The sequence below is a fragment of the Chaetomium strumarium genome, assembly GCF_033439665.1.
Source record: "Chaetomium strumarium strain CBS 333.67 chromosome Unknown B0T15scaffold_6, whole genome shotgun sequence".
Lineage (NCBI taxonomy): Eukaryota > Fungi > Ascomycota > Sordariomycetes > Sordariales > Chaetomiaceae > Chaetomium > Chaetomium strumarium.
This window is the reverse complement of record NW_026944434.1, coordinates 1601380-1622340: the sequence shown is the minus strand read 5'-3', so window position 1 is coordinate 1622340 and position 20961 is coordinate 1601380. Positions and strand designations below refer to the sequence as shown.

The 20961-nt window shown below is 56.5% G+C and overlaps 6 protein-coding genes across 6 annotated transcripts; 2 read left to right on the top strand and 4 right to left on the bottom strand.

Annotated features, from left to right (window-relative positions):
- The first annotated feature begins 19 nt into the window (after positions 1 to 19).
- Positions 20 to 5922, top strand: B0T15DRAFT_420441 (DNA replication factor Dna2-domain-containing protein). The gene is made up of 5 exons (XM_062865540.1): positions 20 to 384; positions 451 to 1860; positions 1923 to 2018; positions 2077 to 3828; positions 4468 to 5922. Exons 1-5 carry the CDS (start codon positions 340 to 342, stop codon positions 5539 to 5541), a joined length of 4377 nt encoding a protein of 1458 aa, XP_062719078.1. The 5' UTR covers positions 20 to 339; the 3' UTR covers positions 5542 to 5922.
- A 2466-nt stretch (positions 5923 to 8388) lies between these two features.
- B0T15DRAFT_560268 (uncharacterized protein) lies at positions 8389 to 9767 on the bottom strand (the record flags this gene model as incomplete). The annotated part of the gene is made up of 3 exons (XM_062870525.1): positions 8389 to 9187; positions 9261 to 9363; positions 9454 to 9767. The coding sequence occupies 3 exons, from the start codon at positions 9765 to 9767 to the stop codon at positions 8705 to 8707; spliced, it is 900 nt and encodes a 299-aa protein (XP_062719077.1). The 3' UTR covers positions 8389 to 8704.
- A 415-nt stretch (positions 9768 to 10182) lies between these two features.
- On the bottom strand, positions 10183 to 11254 carry B0T15DRAFT_513491 (uncharacterized protein; the record flags this gene model as incomplete). Its single annotated transcript, XM_062868039.1, has 3 exons — positions 10183 to 10757; positions 10902 to 11139; positions 11171 to 11254. 3 exons carry the CDS (start codon positions 11252 to 11254, stop codon positions 10183 to 10185), a joined length of 897 nt encoding a protein of 298 aa, XP_062719076.1.
- A 2085-nt stretch (positions 11255 to 13339) lies between these two features.
- On the bottom strand, positions 13340 to 15442 carry B0T15DRAFT_270028 (major facilitator superfamily domain-containing protein). The gene is made up of 4 exons (XM_062863449.1): positions 15008 to 15442; positions 14224 to 14947; positions 13663 to 14130; positions 13340 to 13558 (listed from the first exon to the last, which is right to left on the bottom strand). The coding sequence occupies exons 1-4, from the start codon at positions 15213 to 15215 to the stop codon at positions 13396 to 13398; spliced, it is 1563 nt and encodes a 520-aa protein (XP_062719075.1). The 5' UTR covers positions 15216 to 15442; the 3' UTR covers positions 13340 to 13395.
- Positions 15443 to 15670: 228 nt separating this feature from the next.
- Positions 15671 to 17694, bottom strand: B0T15DRAFT_486763 (RanGTP-binding protein-domain-containing protein; the record flags this gene model as incomplete). The annotated part of the gene is made up of 3 exons (XM_062866382.1): positions 15671 to 17366; positions 17420 to 17454; positions 17515 to 17694. 3 exons carry the CDS (start codon positions 17692 to 17694, stop codon positions 15671 to 15673), a joined length of 1911 nt encoding a protein of 636 aa, XP_062719074.1.
- A 654-nt stretch (positions 17695 to 18348) lies between these two features.
- On the top strand, positions 18349 to 20631 carry B0T15DRAFT_513488 (P-loop containing nucleoside triphosphate hydrolase protein; the record flags this gene model as incomplete). The annotated part of the gene is made up of 3 exons (XM_062868038.1): positions 18349 to 18664; positions 18723 to 20512; positions 20572 to 20631. 3 exons carry the CDS (start codon positions 18349 to 18351, stop codon positions 20629 to 20631), a joined length of 2166 nt encoding a protein of 721 aa, XP_062719073.1.
- Positions 20632 to 20961: the final 330 nt, after the last annotated feature.

Here is a 20961-nt window from a genome sequence, read left to right as displayed (position 1 = left end):
CGCACCTGCCTTAGTTATCGGGTAATCGCGAGGCCTGTACAGCTTAGTTTGTCCAGAGGAAGGTGGGCTACTGTTTCTACTTGGCATTCGTGACGCGCTCCACGACGCGTCCCGGCATCTTAACGCGACGGGACTTGTCAATTAGAAGAAGCACACCCCCGCTTCCCCAAGTGCAGGGGCAGACGAGCGACATTGTCTTGCAGTATGCTGCCTTGTTCTCGTCCGGACTGTCACCAGTGCACACTGCTGTACTCGATCCCACGGCATTAGCCCGTGTATACATGTGCGTGCACTTACTTTGCAGTACATGCATAGCGTCAGGCGCGATCTGAAGGCGCAATGCCTCTCTACAAGTCCTTCTCTGAACAGAGCGCGGCTCCCGGGGTAAGTTACCGATATAGTCTCGCGGTGAGATGTTTTGGATATGGGCGCTAAGAACTATGATGGCAGCGCCGGCGACCGCAATGGCAGAGATCGAAGAGTGGCCCGGCTCCCCAGACCACCGTCCCCCCTCGCCCACTCCCTGTCTCCGAAAAGACGAAGAACAAGCTGCTCGCGTACCAGTTCGAGCTTCCCGCTCCCCGAACAGACGCCGAGGACACGAACTCGAAGCACACAGCACCTCCGCAGCCAGCCAAGGTCGGCAGCGCTGTGACACCAGCCAGTCGCTCCACATGGCAGGACCTGCTGGGAAAGCCTGGAGCCCCGACGGAGGACGAGAATCAATCCCCGAATGAACGCGTCCTTTGGCGCAACGACCACGATGCCAACCAGCCCGTTGCCATGTCCCCGCTGCTCTCACGAAAGGGCCGCAAACGCGCAAGGAGCTCGTCACCCGTGTCGTCCCCTGCTTCGAAGCACACCACGCCCGCCGTCGACGTCAAGAAGCTGGCCGAAGTCCTGAGGACGCCCAACGCCGACCCAGCCCTCGAACTATGGGACCGCTTCTCTGTTCCCGGCTCGTGTACTAGCCCCTCCGGCCTGACGAACCCCCTGCTTGCACAGCTCATGGTCTCGTCCTCGCCTCGTCCCAAAGAGGGCGGCGGATCGGGCAGCGCAAGACCGTTGAGGAAAGCTATCAGCTGCGGTTCTCACTGGCCCAAGCGGCGGAAACTTGAGCGGACCGAGTCGGAGGCGGCGGATCCGGTTGCGGGGAAGTCGCAGCCAGACTCGAAGTTATCCATGGTTTCGGCCTTGTTGGAGACGGTCACCGAAGGAATCAGGAAGTCGAAGTCAGCCCAGCCGAAGTCACCCTCGCCCCGGCCGCGCCCGCAGGGCCAGAGAAACTCGCCACTCGGTCCGGGCCCCGTCAGACGGTCACCTTCGCCGCGACAGTCCGGCAGTTCGCCGTTAGCCAAGAAGTCGACGCGACTGGAACCGGAGGGAGACGTCGCTAAAGTCCCTTTAGCCGATAAGGCCTTCTCTGATTACGGAGATGACGACTTTGACGACGACAAATTGTTGGAGCTTGATGCGAGCATCCTTGAGCAAAGAGACGATCCTACTCTGGTTGTCTCCTCCGAAGGACCGGACCAACAAGCTCTTACCCTCGGTGATCATCGAAAACTCTCACCGGCTGCCCCAAAGCCTGTCGACGACGAGTTTGGCGATCTGGATGATGACTTCTTTGACGGGGCCGAAGACTTGGTCGCCGAGGTGGAGGCAAGGCACATGTCCCAGAAGAATACCCAGGATCCCTCCCAGGGGCAACGGCACGATAGGTCGGCCAAGGCCTGCGGAGGAAAAGGATATGACGATGATGATGATGACGCGTACGGTGATGACTTTGACGACGATATTGACTTTGATGCCGTCGAACGCGCAGCAGCACAGGCCGCCTCCTGCCCCTCCCCCTCCAATGTACGTACAGCAGCGTAGCCAACAACGATAGGGGTTTACGGAATACTAAAGGCATTGGATAGCCCAGCCAGAAGCCCAGGGCAATCCAGCGGTATCTGATTACGAACGTGCTTGACAGCTCTTATACCGATGAACGCGGCCGGGAACAGCCCGAAAAAGTAAGGCTTACTCGCAAATTGTGCTCTTGTGTCATGCGCTCTGCTCACAACTGCCCAGATATTGCTCGTGGAAGCGGAGAGAACCAAGACTACGAGAATGGTCCATCTCAGGGGTGACTGGTACGACACACAAGCGAGCACCAAGGCATACGTGCATATTATCGGCGAATTTGAGCCTTCCGGAAGATGCGTTATTGACAACAACCACAATACCCTCATCCTGCACCCTGACCAGCTAGTCTCGTCCACTGTTGTAGCCGACTCCTTTACCTGTATGCGTCGCGCTGTTCTTCAGGACCGAGTCAAGGCCACCAGCGAGGCAACGCCTGCTTTGGTCTACGGCAACATCCTGCATGAGGTCTTCCAGGAGGCCTTGATGGCGAATAGCTGGGATCTGGGCTTTCTGGGGTCTGTTATTAACAAGATCCTGCCAAAGCATCTGGAAGACCTCTACGTCATCAAGGTCAGCTTGGAGGACGCCCGCTCCCATCTGCTGTCCAAAATGACGGAGCTAAGGTCTTGGGCCGAAGCCTTTGTCGCGGCAAACCCAAAGCCAAATGCCTTCGTCCAGGGCAAGAACGGCGAGCGGGTCAACATGTGTGTCAGCAAGCTGCTCGATGTAGAGGAGCACGTCTGGTCGCCCATGTACGGCCTCAAGGGAAACATCGACGCTACGGTGCAGGTGACGATGCGAGACGGGAAGGCATCCAAGACGCTGACGGTGCCCTTCGAGGTCAAGACGGGAAAGAATGCCACCGCGAACCACCAGGCGCAGACGGTGCTGTACAACCTCCTTCTCTCGGACCGATACGACATTGAGATCGCCTACGGCATCCTGTATTACATGGAGACCTCGCAGACGCTGCGCATCCCCGCGATACGGCACGAGCTTCGCCACATGATCATGCAGCGGAATGTCCTGGCCTGCTACATCCGAGAACGGAGCGTTCAGCTTCCGCCCATGAAGAGGAGCAAGAACGCCTGCGGCAAGTGCTACGCACAAGCGTCGTGTTTTACCTACCATAGGCTCGCCGACGACGGCAACGGCGAGACGAGCGGGCTGAACGAGAAATTCGACGAGCTGGTCAAGCACCTGACTCCGACTCACAAGGAGTTCTTCCTGAAGTGGGAGGATCTCCTCACCAAGGAAGAAAAGGAGAGCCAGAAGCTGCGCCGCGAGCTCTGGACCATGGTCAGCACCGAGCGCGAGAAGCTGGGCCGCTGCTTTGCAAACGTCATCATCCAGGAAGGGTCGGCGCATGAAGACAAGCACCAGGCCAAGATCAACCGGTTTTCCTACACGTTCGTTAAGGAAAACCCAGCGCCCGGCTTTTCGTTCGTAGATTCGCAGCTCACCGTAGGAGAACCCATTGTTGTCTCTGACGAGCAGGGCCACTTTGCACTTGCGCTCGGATACGTGACGGCCGTCAGGAAGCAGCAGATCAGTGTCGCCGTGGACCGACGCCTCCACAACGCCCGCATTCGGCAGCCGGGGTTTGACGCCGTGGACAACCAGGTGTTTGCGAGCATCATGGAGGTGGCGCCCGAGGGAGCAAAGCCAGAGCAGAGCCAGGGGAAGATCAAGGAGGCGCCGATCCGCTACCGGCTGGACAAGGACGAGTTCAGCAACGGCATGGCCACGGTGCGGAGCAACCTCGTGCAGACCATGGCCGACGGCCCCTTTGGTTCGGCCGAGATCCGGCGGCTCGTTGTCGACCTTGTCCCGCCGAGGTTCAAGACTACGCCGACGCAGTACACCATTGCGGGCAAGGACAGCCTGAACGTTGACCAGAAGGCCGCCGTGGAGAAGGTCATGAGCGCAAGGGACTACGCCCTGGTGCTCGGGATGCCCGGCACGGGCAAGACCACCACGATCGCCCACATCATCCGGGCGCTCATCGGGCAGGGCAAGACCCTTCTGCTGACGTCGTACACGCATACTGCCGTCGACAACATCCTGCTCAAGCTCAAGCACGACAATATCCCCATCCTGCGGCTGGGAGCCCCCGCCAAGGTGCACCCGGAGGTCCAGGACTTTGCCACGCTGGCCGGCCAGCCGATGGGCTCGTTCGAGGAGATCCGCCGAGCATGGCACGACACGCCGGTCGTGGCGACCACCTGCCTGGGCATCAACCACCCGATCTTCAACGAGCGGACCTTCGACTACTGCATCGTAGACGAGGCTTCGCAGATCACGCTGCCCATCTGCCTGGGGCCGATCCGGATGGCGCGCACGTTCGTTCTCGTGGGCGACCACAACCAGCTGCCTCCGCTCGTGCAGAACGAAGAAGCCCGGCTCGGCGGCCTCGACGTGTCCCTGTTCAAGCTGCTCTCCGACACGCACCCGCAGTCCGTCGTCAACCTCGAACACCAGTACCGCATGTGCGAGGACATCATGACCCTCTCCAACACGCTCATCTACAACGGCCGCCTCAAATGCGGCACCGAGGCCCTGCGCTTCGCCGAGCTGCACATCCCGGACATGGACGCGCTCCGCGCCCGCCACTTCAGCGCCACCTCGTTTCTCTCGTCGCAACAACAACAACGACAACGGCAGCAATCCGGCCCCGGTTCCAGCCACAGCCTGAGTCCATCCCGCCAGGCCTCCTTCTGCCCGAGCCCGCGCCGGAGCGCCTGCTGGCTCGCCGACCTGCTCGCGCCCGAGGCGCGCGTGCGCTTCGTCAACACGGACGGCCTCCTCCCGCACGCGCGCGAGCAGGCCAAGGGCAACCGCATCGTCAACCCGTGCGAGGCGCGCGTCGTGGCGCAGCTGGTCGACGCCCTGCTGGCCGTCGGCGTGCCCGCGCGAGAGGTCGGCGTGGTCACGCACTACCGCTCGCAGCTGGCGCTGCTCCGGCATTCGCTCCTCAGGAAGGGCGACAGGGATGGCGGGGTGGTGGAGATGCACACCGCGGACCGGTTCCAGGGCCGCGACAAGGCGGTTGTCATCCTTAGCCTGGTGCGGAACAACGAGAACTGTGCGATCGGCGAGCTGCTGAAGGACTGGCGCCGTATCAATGTCGCCTTCACGCGGGCCAAGACCAAGTTGCTCGTCGTCGGCAGCCGGGCGACGCTGGGCGGGTGTGGCGAGGGCGAGATGCTGGCTAGGTTTGTGAGGCTTATGGAGGAGCGTGACTGGGTCTATGACCTCCCCCCCGGGGCGTTGGACGCGCATTTTTGGGAAGATGCTGCTGTCGCCAGCGGAGCGGTGGTGGTGGGGACACAGGGCAGTGTTGGTGTTGTTGGTGGCGCGGTGGCTGGTGCTGCTGCTCTTCCTGCTGTCGACCCTGCTGGGAAAGGGGTGGACCGTACGACTAAGGGAGCAAGGAAGGCGGCAGCGGCAGCGGCAGCGGCAGCGGCAGCCACAACCGAGGCTGCGAGCGGTGTGATCGGGGGGGAAGAGAACCGCCCCGCGGGCCAGAAGCAGCCGAAGAAGGCCGCTAGGATCGGGGAGCGCGCCATGCTCAAGGGGAAGCCGGTTTTGCGGGATATTCTGAATGACATGATGGATGGCGGATACTAGTACTGAGAGTACTAATTCACTTGGTGACGGGCGGGGGACCGTCTGCAGCTTTGTTTGTTGTAGGGTGTTGAAGATTCTTTTTTGACTTCGCTCGGTCCGAGTCTATGGGCATGTCACGTTATGCTTGGTTGAGCTATGTTTGCCTTTGGCTGCGTTACTACTGGACAGTTGGAGCGTGTAATGGCGGCTTGGAGAGCGCGGCCTGATAGTTGGGGGATTATCTATCTGGGTGGTAGCAGGTACGGGTACCAGGTACGGCAGAAATATGATGGATTGCTACACACTCCTGTTGACCGTTTCCCTGCCATACTCACTCGAGAGTCTTGGTGGCCATTACTTTGGCAACAGAGTCTGGCGACAACTCGTCTAGTAGTACGTCACCTAGGCTTCATCCGAGCCGGCACCTGGAATCAAAATATGAAGGACGAGCTGGGAGTTCAGGAAGCGGTACATATGAGAGCGAAGTAAGACGCTCGCAACTTTGTGCAATCTCATCGAACGGATGACAGCAGAACCCAACGGCATGCCTGCAGTGACAAGATGAGCATGGCGTTCAAGTCCTATGACGGCATTTGGGGTACAGTAGGGAATTCATGTTCCGGCCAACTTTTGCAGACTCAGGCAAGCACCGAGAGGGAAGGAGCAAGAGCAGCAGACCCGGGAGTTTCTTACATCTCGCCAAACCGGGAAAGGAATCCGAACACTCCGTTCCTTCCTTCCACTTACATCGATACTGGACCCATCCATTCCCAACGCTGTTATGTTCCTTCCTACTAGGTAGTGGTTCGCCAGTATACTGTTCTGAAAACACCGGCTAACCTTACCGACCTTCTCTATGTATCAAATCGCAGCTGTATTCAGCAGTGATTCTCGCCCGCTTTATCTTCAATCTACCAGGGCCAAAGTAAAAGCCGTTACTCAGTATGGATCAGATCAGTGACTTGGATTATGGTCCCCCGGAATCCGAAGCCGGTACGTCGCAGACGTTACAGAACGTGCTGGCCTTTACTGATGCCGTCTGCCACAGAGTATTTGTTGGAGGTGTTTGCGGGCTGGGAAAGTAGAAAAGACAGTGAGAATTGGACTTGGGGACTGCCAAACGCGCCACCAGACACGAGGACCACACAGACCGACGATCACACCTGCGGACAAGTCGGGCACGAACCGGAGGTGAGGCGGTCCGACGTACTAGCCGACAACAGAGATGACGAGCAGTGCGGCGGCCCTCATACCACTGATGGCCCCGGACAAACACTGGCGGACTCTTCCCCCGGGGCGGAGCAGTCCGAGGCATGCCAAGGACAGGATTCTGACGCGGACGCCGAGGGAGAAGTTGAACCTGGATGGGGATGGGGAGAGGAGCAGCAGCCGGCGGCTGGGGCGCTCAGCGCGGCTGGGGGATCAGATTCCAAACCAGACGGCGACCATCACGCCACCAACCCGAGCGGTACAACACGACGGCAGGGATGTCGCGAGTATGTCGACTGGCGCAAGTTTTTAAATGAGGGTAGATACGCTCCGACCTTCGACAACAAGACCGCGAGAAAGATCGACGAATATCTCGCCGAAATCCAGAACTGGAGGAGAGCACATGATTATGGTCCCGAGCCTACTAGCACTGCTGGCGAATATTTTGCATTCGTAAGGTGGCAAACTGCGGAAGATAGGCTGCTCCTCCTTCTCGTCGGCTGGCGGGTTACCTGGGCCGCAATCACCCAAGTAGGTGTTGTATATGCACTACTACTATGTACAAAAACACAGTAGTTTCCGTTTCCCTGTTGTTGTACACTTGAACTGACCATTGGGGCCTTCTCGACTAATAAGGGCTTTCTGACTTGGCGCACCCGTCCTAGTTGCAAATCACGCCTCAGAGTTCTGCAAAGCAGGGCGCCGAATCTTAGGCAGATGGCGAGCTTCAAGAGCCCGAGGGGGGCCCGCCCACATCCAATTGGCGCAGGTTGTTACGATAGCCCGACGGCCGACGGCATCGGTTTTCGCACCGTGACCGCCAGACTGAAGCAGAGATCAGCACAGCCTTCTCGGCCGAATTGTTAAAATCAAGACGGGGCGGGACGAAGGGGGAAAACAGGAGAAGAGCATGAGATGGTGGACCCAGTAATAATGAAGAATGAGCTGCTCTTATTGCTCCGCCAAGGACGGGGTGTCCTGTATCGATATTCGCGAGGTGAGTGTGTAAACCACTGAAACATACTAGTAGGAGCCTTATTAGTTTCTTTTGAAACTCAACTGACATCGGATTTCTCTCGCAGTTCTTCCCTTTGAAGTGGCGCGCGACTGCGGATGCCTCTGGGATCCAATATAGTAGACCGACGGGGAATGCTTCTTCAAAGAGTGAAAAGAAGAAAGAGTGCAAGGCCACTGGATGATGGCACTACGCACCATTGACGCCGACCCTACCTTTGTCGACAAGCACCGCTAGTGACGGCCGTTCCCAGGGGCCGGCCCAAAGGGATAACACAGCATACTCCGTATGATAGAAGCTATGGATAAGCTCAGAAGGTTCTGATAGGCCTCTTCTGGTTGCAAGGAACAGCGTCGAGGATCGTGTGTTTGATTTGCTAGGGGGCGTGGGTTGTGCAGTGTACTGGATCACAAAGAGAAGGGATTGCTTGCTTTGGTAAGTATACTTTGACGCAGCATGCTGTATGCTGAGGGAATGGGGCGTTCGTTGTTTTTGTCTTTTATCATTCCGGTCCTAGATATCAACGGCCAACCGTGATACCGTGGGATTCCGCAGTCAGCTACCTGCTCAACATATCGCTTTGCTACAGATGACGAGATATTAGGAGCCTGCAAGCACCCAACTCCCAAGGCACAAAAACTGATGTCGGTTTATATGATTACTAGTATTAAGTATTATGGCGGTTAGCCCCTGACACTTCCGGCTCTTTGGCGCCTCGTTCAGTCTATTAGATCCCCTAACCACATAACCGCAGAGAGGCATGATGATCCTGTTGAACATATCGAATCGCCACATTCGTCTGTATCCTACATTTCCAGCACGAGACATCTCTGAACAGGCAGAGTCTATCGCTAATCTTCCGCCTTCCGTTTCACCCCAGCCCATGGGAGGAGGCAAGGTCTCGGTGCGCGACGTGGCCGAAGCGCCCCCGGCGTCTCCAGCCCCGACGACGGTGGCACGCTAGTCCGCGGGGGCTACCATCCGCATGATCCTGTCGTAGTCTTCCTTTAGCGAGGTCCCCAAATCGGATCCGAACCCCTCGAGCACTTCCCGCGCTTTCTTGACTCTCGCTTCCCACCCATTCCTCGCCAGACCCTTGCCGACGACCTTCGTGACGACAAGCGTCTCCGGGTACGTCGACCGGTCGGTGGTGTGCGTGCACGGGCTCCTGGCGCGATCGAGCAGCTGGTGCAGATGCTGCCGGCGCTTCTTGCCGATCTGGACCCTGGCCACGGACTGGGTCGAGGACCGGAGGAAGGCGTCTAACTCGCTGCAGTCGGAACTGGTGCAGTTATACGAGTTGCAGTTCACGCCGGGTACGGTCCAGTTGATCTCGGCTGGCGGCTCCGGGCCGACGTAACGGTCGATGTAGGTCTCGAGGATGGCGAGGATGAGCTGGTGGTACCGCGGTGTCGTGAGGGGAATCGAGGCTCCGTTAACCACCTATGTCCTCTCCAAGATCCTCGGCACGGCTACCCTCAAGTTTGGCAAGACACTGCTCAATGATCTCGGCAACCAGAGCCTCAATTTCAGGGTGAGGTGCTTCTTTCAACGGCCACAGGGCCGACAAGCAGAGTACGTTAAGCTGAAGGGATCGTTTGGAGAAGTGTTGAAGAAGGCTAGAAACCGTCAGCGGTAAAGAACCTGGATGATGATGATGATGATGATGATGATGATGATGATGATGATGGCAATAATAGAGCTCGCACCTTTCTTTGATCTCGCCGAACTCCAACGTGCCTGACGTGGTGGCCAGCCTCACCAGTGACAGGGTCTCGTTGCTCACGGAACTAGCATCCACCCAGTTCAGCACGTTACGAAGCAGGGGGTACTCTTGAAATTTGATTGCAACCCCCAGAACATCGCGGGCGACCTTCGCTTCTTCCATGATCCGGTCATAAGAGCGGGACGCATCCCTGGCGTTGGGATCCGGATCCCGAGCTATCTTGGCAAGTAGCTGCGGGATCTGAAGCGCCAATGTCCTCTCGTTTTGATAGGTGCAGTTCGTTGCATAGTAGCGCATCATGCTCTGTGCTTCATTTTTCCCAAGTTTTCTGGTGAGAAAACGAGCAAGGGATTTGCGGGGGACGAGAACAGTGACCTAGGCATCCATATGGTTTGTCAGCTCACTCACTACCTTACCATTCAGAGCGCGGGGCAGACTTACACTTTTGCGATACCAATGGGTGGCAGTCGGACCCTACCATCATGTCAGATAAGGCCGGCTTCCGGGGGGGGTGTATCCAGAGCTGTCACATACCAAGTTGCCCATATACCCTTGATAATCCTCCCCCTGGTCTTCCGCGTCTTCAAAATGGGTCGTCATAAGCCGGAATGACGTTGTTTGTAATTTCGGCATCGTCAAGCTCGATGTTGGAGTTGAGAAGCCACCCGCTCAGAGTCACAAGTCTCTTGATACCGTAATCGGTGTCATAAACCTAAATCTGGTCGAGCTCGTGCCAGTTCTTGCCGCCGCCCCCATCGTCCTCATCCACGTCCTCGTACCACTTTCTCTTGTACCCGTGCCGGGACCAGTCCATCTCAACACCACCCTCTTGCGTCTTCTCCAACACGGCAAGAAAAATGTCGAACTCCAACCCCTTGGTTAGTTGCATCAGACACTGCACGCGAGCGAGGTCTTGGAGCTTCAGAGCCTTGAGGGAGATGCTGGCCTCGGTATACTCGTGCTCCAGCAGGTAGTAAATATGGTTGTCGCTGCTCTGAGCGCTGTCGTCTTGCTGCTGACCGCAATCGAGTAGCCACCTCTGCAGAGCAGTCCGGAGCTCTTGGTGCTCGTTTTGGAGCTGCGCAGCAGAGGGCCGCTCAGCAGGCTGGCCTGGAGCATCAAATCCAGGCAGGATGGCGAGGTTGAAAGTCAGGACACATCGGTAACCCGATGTGACGGGCAGGACTTCATGATGGACGTCGGAGTACCAGCACAAGACGGATGGCTGAGCCGCTGCGGTACTGAAGGTGTTCGTCTGGCCGCAGTGCTTTACGACCGCATCCCCCCCTTTCGTGTGGGCACGGGAGGCAGATCACGAGGGTCCCAAACATGTTGGGGATTTTCTCGGTGCTGTTGTGTAAGATAAAGAAAGAAAGTCCGTCAGCCCAATTCAGTCAGGGTGTGGAGATGAATGTGGAGGATAATAAGGACTGGATGTATCGGACTCAGTGTGGGCTCTGAACATGGCGCCCTTTTCGTAGATGAGCATCTTGTAGAGCTCGGCTCTGATGGGCGTCGTGATGCCCAGCGTGGAGTGGACGAAATTGACGGCACCGTTCAGTGTACGCTCGTAGGCATCGCCGTGGAACTCGAGCTGGGAGGCGTCTAGTTCCCACGTGTTGCGCACCGCCGTGTCGACAATGGTGTCGCTTCCCTTGCCATACGGTGCCTGGCGGGGACTGTGCGATCAGCTGGCGCACCTGCTCCTCCTGCAGGGGAAGGTTGATTTTCCCGACGCCGTGGACTGACAGGCCGAGGTCTTCGAAGCCCTGAATCTCGGCCATGCCAGCAAAAGAACCCTCCACCTCGATATTGTCGAGGGCATCAGCGATGTCGTCCAAGACGCTGGTGCCTTACGATTCACTCGCCGCTTTGCCAGCATCAGTGAAAGGGTTGAGTTGGCCATTCCCACGAATCCCACCCACATCCGGGGCGAGTCCTCGCAATTGGGCCATAGTATATTTGAGTTGTCCCTGATTTCAGTCGGAGTTTGTGTCGACTCTCCGAGTCATGAGGGAAGCTTGCTTTTCCACCTCTCTCAAGGAGACGCGTTAGTCGGTGTGTGAGCGCGACACGGGTACAATAATCAGGGGGCAACCCTAACCCCGACGGATCTCATGTCATCACGATAATCTCTGTTCCCTGGCTTTTAGTCCTGCTTCTTATCGACTGCTGGCGGTAAGAGAAATGGTTTGTTGAGCTACGAGAACCGCTTCTTATTGCCTCTCTGTAAAGCTACCAGCTTTGATATTATTTGGTTTTCTTGAAGCTAGTCCGGTGTCCCGCACATCAGATTCTTCTTTGTCCTCCTTATGTTTCCTCGTTCAGCATGCTTTATAAGATGGCACACAATCAAACTTGTTACCCCAGAGTTTATACAGTGAACTAAACGAAAGCATGAGTATAGAAATAAGGAAGGACACGAGGAGGAGGAGAACGAACAGAAAAGAGAAGAAGAGAAAGTAGAAGAGCAAGAAGAAGGGACTAAAGGAAAAACGAAAACGGAAAAGAAAGGAAACGAAAGAAAGGTTAGAATAGAAGGGAATGGGAGAAAACGAGGAAAGGAAAGGAGAGAGTAAAAGAGCTAATCTATTAGAGTACCTAAGTCGGGGTTATATGGATAGAGTCATGTGATAAATAGGACTGAGCAGCATAGTCCTGGCAAAAGACTATCTCTACTAGCACTATGTGTGAGGGAAAGGTTAACAGATAAATTCAAGTCTATAGACTAGATAGACCGTTGCCTCCGATTGTTCATGATGCAGGCAATATACATAAAGATTTGATACATTTTCAGTTGATTACTTGAGGCTTATAACAATTCTTCATGTCTTCTGGTATTTCTTGGCCCCGGCCCCTCCGAATCTTGGGAGATATTATCAATACACAACGAAAAAACGGTGGTAACAAAGATTGATTGGAATCTCTACGCTACGCGTAGTTACCATCTCTCGGATTAAAGATTCTGATTCTACAAGTTCAGTACATCTAGGTGGTTATCCCTTACGCACGGCATGTACCTGTTAGGATATTACAGTTAGAACGAATTATTCACTCCCGCCAACGGAATCTTTCTTCGTCAGAAGCTCAAGAACGCTTTCGATCGGGGATTCTTAGTTCTGATCCCAGATGCCGAGACTGAACCCCAAAACCTTTCGGCGCCGGAGTTGACGCACTCAAGAGAATACCGAGTCTAGGTCCTAGAGACGCGACGAGGAAATACATGATCAAGCCAGTACTCTCCCAGAGGCTATACCCGCTCCATTATGGGACGTAGGTTGGCGGAGCTAAACGGACGCCGTCTCCGTTTCCTAAACGATGCGAGGCCCAAGGCCCGCTATATCTGGACACTAGTGGACCTTTCTATACGCTACCCCCCAGCTAACATGGGATGGGTCGGTGACAAGAAAAACGACTCACTGGTCCGGGATGAGCTCGTCAAGGGGACAAGATGCTGGGGAACCTCCGGAAGATATGTCAAGAAGGACCAGCTCCTTGGTTTCGTCGAGGAGGTCGGACACGGCATCAGCGACGTCAGCGATATCAGTGTTATTGCTGAATCAATTATGGAGCACGGTATCGAGGAGGAGGAGAAGGGGCATCCTAATCCGGAAACGGACCCGTTAGTTGTGCTGATCGTAGCATCCGAAGCGGTCCGCCGGGCACAGGTAACTGATAGCTCTGACTATGAGGGTGAGCTAGCGAGTGAGGATGATGATGAGTGAGGGAGAGCAAGGCATGGCTTTGTTCTAATTGTATTGTACCTGTATTTCCATGCTCCAATCATAGCAGAGAGGTTTTGCGTTCTCATTGAAAAATATCAAAATGGGCCTTAAGGACCGAGCATCACAGTCCCAAAGGGCCACCTCAAAATAGCTACTCGATTACCGAACACCGGTGTTGTTTAATATCTAACAATCGATCATTATAGCACGTATCTGAAGTAGGGGTTCTCCATGTCGGTCAAGTCCTGAAACGCCAGCTTCGCGCGCTCCACCTCGTCCTCTGCCACAGCAGCCGCCTTCTTCTTGTTCGCCGCCTGCAGGACGACATAAAGCGCTGCCGAGGCGGCAATGCAGATGATATAGCTGAGTACCCATCCATCCGTGTCAACGACATCATTCATACATGATACAGGAACTTGGCAAAGACAGCAGGGGAGGGAAAGAAAAAAGAAACGTTCAGCACATACCAGATGATCAGCCCCAGCCACAGCTCCGGGTAGTGCTGCGGGCGGGTCTGCGACTTGACCAGCTGCGGGCCGACGATGTTGCCGACGCAGTAGGCGGCGAAGATGGTGGCGGCCATGAAGCTCTTCTTGGTGTGCCCGGCCACGTTGGACATGCCGACGGTGATGATGAGGCTGACGGTGCCGCCGAAGAAGCCGGTGATGGAGTAGCCGACCACGGGCGCGGCGGCCCGGTACGTCCACTCGCTCTTCCAGATGAGCGCGCAGCCCGCGATGACGGGCAGGCAGGTCAGCACGAGCATGGCCAGGCGGATGTTGGGGATCCGCGACCCCAGCCAGCCCGTCGCGAGGATCACGACGAAGCAGAGGCCGCCGAGCGGGAACTGGAAGAGGATCGAGTGCAGCGTGCTCCAGCCGAACGTCGACACGATGAGCGGGCCGAATCCGCTGACGGCGCCGTTCATGGTGTACCTGGAAGTCTCTGTTAGTTTTAGTTGCACAGTTATTGGTTGGGTTGGGGGGGGGGGGGGGGGGGGGGGGTTTCTAGACTTGGGAATCACATACGCGGATGCCATCATGATAAAGATCAGATAAACCTTAACATCCAGCAGCGACTCCTTAACCTGCGACATCTTGATCTTGGTGCAGCGCACCCCCGTCTGGCTGTGCCGCAGCCTCTCGACCGCCGCAAACCTCTCCTCCTGCGTCAGGAACCACGCCGTGACGGGCGAGTTGGGCATGGCAAAGCAGAACACGCCAAATAGCACCGTCAGGGCGCCGGCCAGCAGGTAGATGTACTGCCAGCTGCGCAGGCCGCCGCCCGAGATCTGCGCGAAGCCGTAGTTGAGCGCGCCGCCGATGATTGTAAACAGGCCCGTGCTGCTGAACCACCAGCTCTGGCGCAGCGACTGCTCCTGCTGCGTGTAGTAGCCCGACACGATGCACATGAAGCCCGTAGGCACGATGCTCTCGACGAAGCCGAGGAAGAAGCGCTGCGCGTAGAGCCCCCGGTACGACGTGACGGCCGCCGTGAGCATGCAGATGCCGCCCCAGAGGACGACGATGCCGCCGAGCACGCGCCCGATGTCGAAGCGCTGCAGCGCGAACGACATGGGGTACAGCCCGGCGAGCATGCCGAAGTAGAAGAGCGAGGTGGCCCACGAGAGACGCGAGGTGTCGACCGTGGGAGGCACCGTCGAGCGGTCGATCACGGTGAGGTCCAGGTCCGTGGTCATGCCGAAGAGCACGGCGGAGCCGAGGATGGCCTTGTCATAGTAGACGATGCCGTCTAACGCGCAAAGTCAGCGGGCTAGCAGTCTTTCAGTAGACTCCCCGGGGGCGAACCTACAGCCAAAGATCATGGCAGGAATCAGAAACCAGTCGATTTTGCGGACAGCCCCTGCAACCACGACAGGGTCGAGGGCGTGCTCATGCTCCCCGACCATGGCTATGGCCTCGTCCTGTGCCAGCACGTCTCTGGCATTGTCACCGGTTCCAGCAGGAGCCCCTTCCAGGTCCTGGCCTAACGGCCCAATGTTGTTCTCGCCGGTCATCATGACCACCGGTTTAGCAAGTACTACTAGTAGTAGCAATAGAACCTCCCTAATTTTCACGGCAGTGTTCTCGAAGCGTCATCGCTGTAGAAAGCTTCTGCGTACTAGTAGTTAACCCTCATCATACTCCGGTATCGCATACACTACCACTTGTTCCCAAACAAAATATATCTCATTTGGTGCCAAGATTTATCCGCGCGACTTAGAGGACTTGTACGGGGGTTCTGTTGGGGGGATGTCAACTGGCTGGATCACGGCATTGCTTGATCCCAACTTTTCTCAGGCCCCACCACCCTTTGCTGCATTCAGTCTAGTCTTGACAGCTTCCTACCACTGACAGTGCGACTCCCGTGTATAGCCGTGAATAAGCAGCCGGATAAATCGTTGTGGAGGAGCTGGGCTTTTGAAATGTCATAAGAGGTCGCACTGCCGTGTGGATTGTCTCCTTACTGCTCCTCTCATCTGCTGAGCTCATGGTCCTCTCTCGCAAGGCCATCATTGTAGGGATCAAACCCCATACGCCGTTTCGCCTCCCTCCTCATCCTCCAATGTTCCTCACCCTGCAGCCCCGTTGTCGATGTCTCCTCCAAGAAGAACATCAGGATATGATCTGGGATGGCCAAGTGGGAAGTCTGCTGGAACTCCTGCAAGCTCGTGAGCCGTATCACCATTTCCAGCAGCGACAGTGACGACGCAATCGACCCGAACGGAGATCTCCTCACGTAGGATTTTGCCGCCTCTTCCTGGCTTCTTAGGAGGTCGGCCGATGCCTGGTTGTCGAGCTCTAGGGGAGGGGAGCCGACCCGAAGGGATATATGCCGCATCTGTGCCACAAGCTTCGAGTCAACCGAGAGCTTGTTGCGCGCCATGGGAGGGCTGCCAATCAATGCCCGTCGTGGAGACCCTTGAGTGCTAGGGTCATCAAGGCCGGCCTCGTCTTCATCCTCATCATCCTCGCTGTTGTCCTCTGTATAGACCTCCAGTGCCAGCCACTCCGGGTCCAAGTGCGGAGGCAGTTGACTCTTCTGCTGCCCGTCCTGACTCCTTGGTGACTTGGTAGCATGTTCTGTTTCCTGCCACAACTGCCGGTCTACATCGTCCTGCTGATCAGAGCCGGAAGACTCGTCCACGGTGTCGGGCTGCGACACATTCACTGCCTCCCCTTCCTGCTGCTCCTCTTCTTCCCCCTCAGGCTCACCGAACCACTCCTGCCGCATTGTGATCGGAGACTTGGCGTTTATGTCCCTCTTTAGCAACAGAACCGGGTTATTGTCCCTCTCGTCATTGTTTCCGATGTTGAGGATTCTCCCGGTGTCTGTGTAAAAGATCTTGGAAATCTGGTGTATTGGGATGGACTCGCGTATGCCGGCCATTGTCACGTCGTCAAATGGCCTAGGCTTGAATTCATCGCCATCATGGAGTCTCCCGTCGTCCAAGTCCTCAATGATCTCCAAGTGGTATGCATACCCATCTGACGGCTCAAATAAAGGCACAGAACCAGGGGGTTGCGTCCCATCCGCGCCGCTCGGCTGGTAACCCTGAGTAGGATCAAACACCCAGTTGACTGGCGTACGACAAAGTCGTACTCGGGATTTGTGCATCACCTCCTGCCAGATTGGCTTTCTCTCACCCTCGCCGAGACCATAAGGGTTGTCCGCAGGGACGTCACCCTCCGATCCGGCAGGAGTTAGAAGTGAACGATCCCGGGCGCCAGCGCCAGGCCTAGCCTGGGAATGGCCAAGGAAGAGCATGTAAAGAGACAGAGTAAAGGAAGGTCCAATCTGCATGGGCCGGCTGGGATCCATGACGAAGTGCGCATCCGCGAAGGAGAGCAGAGCACTAGCCTGCATCATCCTCGAAGGCGAGATACCCGGCGTCATCCTCGTCGACATCTTCTCACCCGACGCAGTAATGGCGAGCTGGAGGAGAGGGATGTCCCTGTCGATCCGCCCGAGAAGGTCCTTGATGTGTCTGATGATGAGCAACAACTCGGCATGGCGTGCTTCCGACATTCGGGCCCTTCGGGCCCCGTCGACAGCATCCTCCTCAGCAATGGCAGCATTCTCAAGCCGCTTTCCAAGGCTGGCGATTTCCCGGCGAAGCGATTTGGCGAGGGGCACTGCTGATTCCAGAAAGACATTCCCTCGGCCGGATCTGCACTTGTGTCAGCGTCACTGACCGATCCTCCTTGGACACTCATACCTTACTTGAACTCGATCAGGTCTAGAGCCGGAGACAGAATCTAGGAGATAGAGGGGATTAGCCGACAGAACGCATCATAATATCGCCAAGAGTAACGAACCTTGATCTTGCTGTCAAGAAGCTTCTGTAACTCCTTGAGCTCGGCTCGAACTGCCTTGTCATTGACTGACTTCACGAGGCGTGAACATTGCTGGACTGCATATCTGGAGGTAAGGGCGATCCCAGTCCTGATGGCGTAATTGAAGGTCTGGGCCCCTAGCGTTTGCAAGAGCGCGTCCATATTCTCTAAGCTGGCCCATCATGGAGTTGCTGAAACGGTGGGCGCCCACATGTCGGTGTGAATAACATCGATGCCCGAACCAGGATGATTTCAGGTTTCCTGTTTGTTTGGATACATCGAGTTCAGCGTGTTCGCGACCCAATTAGGCACCCATAGGCATCCATACAGTGACTACTTCTTCCTGTAGCAAAGCTGCGCACTGTGGGCTGGTCGAGCTGAAATCTAACCACGTACTAACGAACCACTACCTACGTGCTAAGCCGTGCAAAGACGAGGTGGGAGACAGTGTGATTACAGTCTTCTCACGGTGCGTTCTAAACTTCGAGTTCCCAAACCCTCTTCCCCGCCACAAAGATGGTGGGGCAGACACCTGCAAATCTTCATTGTGTTCACCTTCCCGTCACCGAAAGAGCTGGCATTGAGTCACGCAGTTGGCGACCGGTAAGAGCAGTATCTATACGCTTCGCATGCTTGAAAATTAGACTGTCTAACATATATTGGCGACGCAGTTGACTCAGCTTTCTGTTCTGCCCCGCACGAGCCTAGACCAAAGGTCACCACCCATTCGACTTGTTCGGACACAGTCGACTTGCCGTTCTTTAGCACGAACGAGGAAGCGTGGACGATATCGAGCCAGGCGCATCTTTTGACAACATGTCCAACGTTCAAGATTCATGGGAGGACGACCCGTCCGCTCAGGACGAGAACCTAGCGCGCCAGACCCAGCAGCAGATGAACATCGGTGGTCAGTCGGCGCAAGGAAGTTTCAGGCCTGGTGCCGCTTCTTTTCAACCAACGGCGCAGACCTTCCAACCGGGCCAGGCATTCGGTGGCGCCGGCTACTACCAGCAACCTTACTACGGCGGCCAGGGATACTATCCGCAATACGGCGGCCAACAGAATTTCGGCCAATATGGTCAGCAGGGGTACGGTGCCGTCTACGGCCAAGGTGGATACAACCAGCAATACGGTAGGAGTGGACAAGACGTCTCGTGAGTTAAAGGAATAGACACTGACAGTCCCGTCAGGCCAACAGTGGCAGCAGGGGTACCAGCAGCAGCAATTCCAGCAGCCACAGCAAAACCAAACACAGCAGCAGGCTCCTAAGCCGGCCCCGTCCATCGCGAAGCGGCTGACGGATGCGCCAGCCGCCGCGGACGCGCCGAAGCCTACAGTTGCCAAGGAAGGCGGCGCGAAGGTTCTAAGCATCGGCGGCGACGCGAAGCCCAAGGCTAAGGTCCTGTCTATTGGCGCGACCGCACCTGCTAAGGATGAACCGAAGAAGGAGGAAGCAAAGAAGGAGGAGTCGAAGAAAGAGAAAGAGGAGACCAAAAAGGAGGAGGCCAAGAAGGAGGGCACGGCGGAAGCAGCGGCCAAGGTTACGGCATCCAAGGCGATCGACAAGACGGATTCCAAGGCAGGCAGCGGGAAGACCTCGCCTACTCCGTCCTCCGGCCGCTCTAGCCCCTCGCGGGCCGGCACTAAGGCTGCTGCTCGCGATGCAGACGCGGTCGAGAAGGAACAGGCGGCGGATGTGGACGAGGAGACGCTCAAGGAGATTTACGGAAAAGAGCACGTCAACATTATCTTTATCGGTCACGTCGATGCGGGCAAGAGTACTCTTGGCGGTGCCATCCTCTATGTCACCGGTATGGTGGACCAGAGAACATTGGACAAGTACAAGAGGGAGGCCAAGGAGCTGGGCCGTGAGACGTGGTACCTGTCATGGGCTCTCGACTTGACCAACGAGGAGCGTGCCAAGGGCAAGACGGTCGAGGTTGGCCGCGGGTTCTTTGAGACGGAGAAGCGGCGGTACAGTATCCTGGACGCGCCCGGGCACAAGACGTATGTCCCGCACATGATTGGCGGCGCGTCGCAGGCGGATGTCGGTATCCTGGTGATCAGTGCGCGGAAGGGCGAGTACGAGACTGGTTTCGAGAAGGGCGGCCAGACCCGAGAGCATGCCATGTTGGCCAAGACTCAGGGTGTCAACAAGCTGGTCGTGGTCATCAACAAGATGGACGACCCGACCGTCAATTGGTCCCACGAACGCTACCTCGAGTGCACGACCAAGCTTCAGCAGTTCTTGAAGGGCACCGGGTACAACATCAAGACCGACGTCTTCTTCATGCCCATTGCTGCACAGCAGACCATGGGCATCAAGGACCGCGTTCCCAAGGACGTCTGCCCGTGGTACGACGGCCCCTCGCTTCTCGAGTACCTCGATGGCATGCAAGCGCTAGAGCGCAAGATCAACGCGCCTTTCATGATGGCAGTGGCCGGCAAGTACCGTGACATGGGCACCATGATTGAAGGCAAGATCGAGGCGGGCGTGGTGAAGAAGGGGATGAGCCTGATCATGATGCCCAACAAGCAGAACGTTGAAGTGGCGGCGGCCTATGGCGAGACAGAAGACGAAGTGTCCATCGCTCAGTGCGGTGACCAGGTCCGTCTTCGTCTCCGCGGCATCGAAGAGGAAGAAATCCTGCCCGGCTTCGTTCTTTGCTCGCCCAAGCGCCTGGTACACAACGTGTCGCAGTTTGAGGCGCAGATCCGCATCCTGGACCTCAAGAGCATCCTCACGGCCGGGTTCAACTGCGTGCTGCACGTCCATGCCGCCATCGAGGAGGTTACCTTCGCTGCGCTGCTCCACAAGCTTCAGAAGGGCACCGGCAGGAAGAGCAAGCTCCCTCCGTCACACGCCAAGAGGGGGGACAGCATCATTGCTATCTTGCAGGTGACTGGTGGCGCCGGGTCCGTCTGCGTGGAAAGGTTCGAGGATTACCCCCAGATGGGCCGTTTCACCCTGCGTGACCAAGTCAGTTCATTCTTCCTAAGGCTCAAGATGTTCAATCCGTTTGCTAACTCTCGCTGTAGGGACAAACAATCGCAATTGGCAAGATCACCAGACTCATCCAAGACGGCAACGCTGCTTAAGCTCGATTATATGTGGAGGTCGCAGGTTGCATTACGTAGTCATGATAAACTTAGATGTTTGATGATTTTAAGAGGAGTTGGTCTTGGAAAGTATGCGTTCCGCTTGGGTGCCTACTACGCCTATCGAGCTATCGTGGCACCGGCTGCAGTGATATGTTGTTCCTCAGGGGCTCAAGATGTGAAGTCGACTTAGTAGACGCACCCTACCTTCTCTAGTCTCTTACAGTACGACTTCTTCCAACGAAGTCTGCTGTCTGCTGAATGCTCCCCTCGCGATTTCCGGTCACAAGGGGAGACAAACCGAAGCCAGACAGGTTGGTACCTCAGATA

Bases quoted from the DNA above. Each gene is read 5' to 3' on its own strand.
- B0T15DRAFT_420441 (XM_062865540.1), top strand. From the start codon at position 340: ATGCCTCTCTACAAGTCCTTCTCTGAACAGAGCGCGGCTCCCGGG. The intron at 1,861-1,922 runs GTACGTACAGCA...GGCATTGGATAG, and splicing joins CCTGCCCCTCCCCCTCCAAT to CCCAGCCAGAAGCCCAGGGC. The intron at 3,829-4,467 runs GTCATGAGCGCA...TGCGGCACCGAG, and splicing joins AGAAGGCCGCCGTGGAGAAG to GCCCTGCGCTTCGCCGAGCT.
- B0T15DRAFT_270028 (XM_062863449.1), bottom strand. From the start codon at position 15,215: ATGATGACCGGCGAGAACAACATTGGGCCGTTAGGCCAGGACCTGGAA. The intron at 14,131-14,223 runs GTATGTGATTCC...AGAGACTTCCAG, and splicing joins TTTATCATGATGGCATCCGC to GTACACCATGAACGGCGCCG. The intron at 13,559-13,662 runs GTATGTGCTGAA...ATGGGTACTCAG, and splicing joins TGGCTGGGGCTGATCATCTG to CTATATCATCTGCATTGCCG.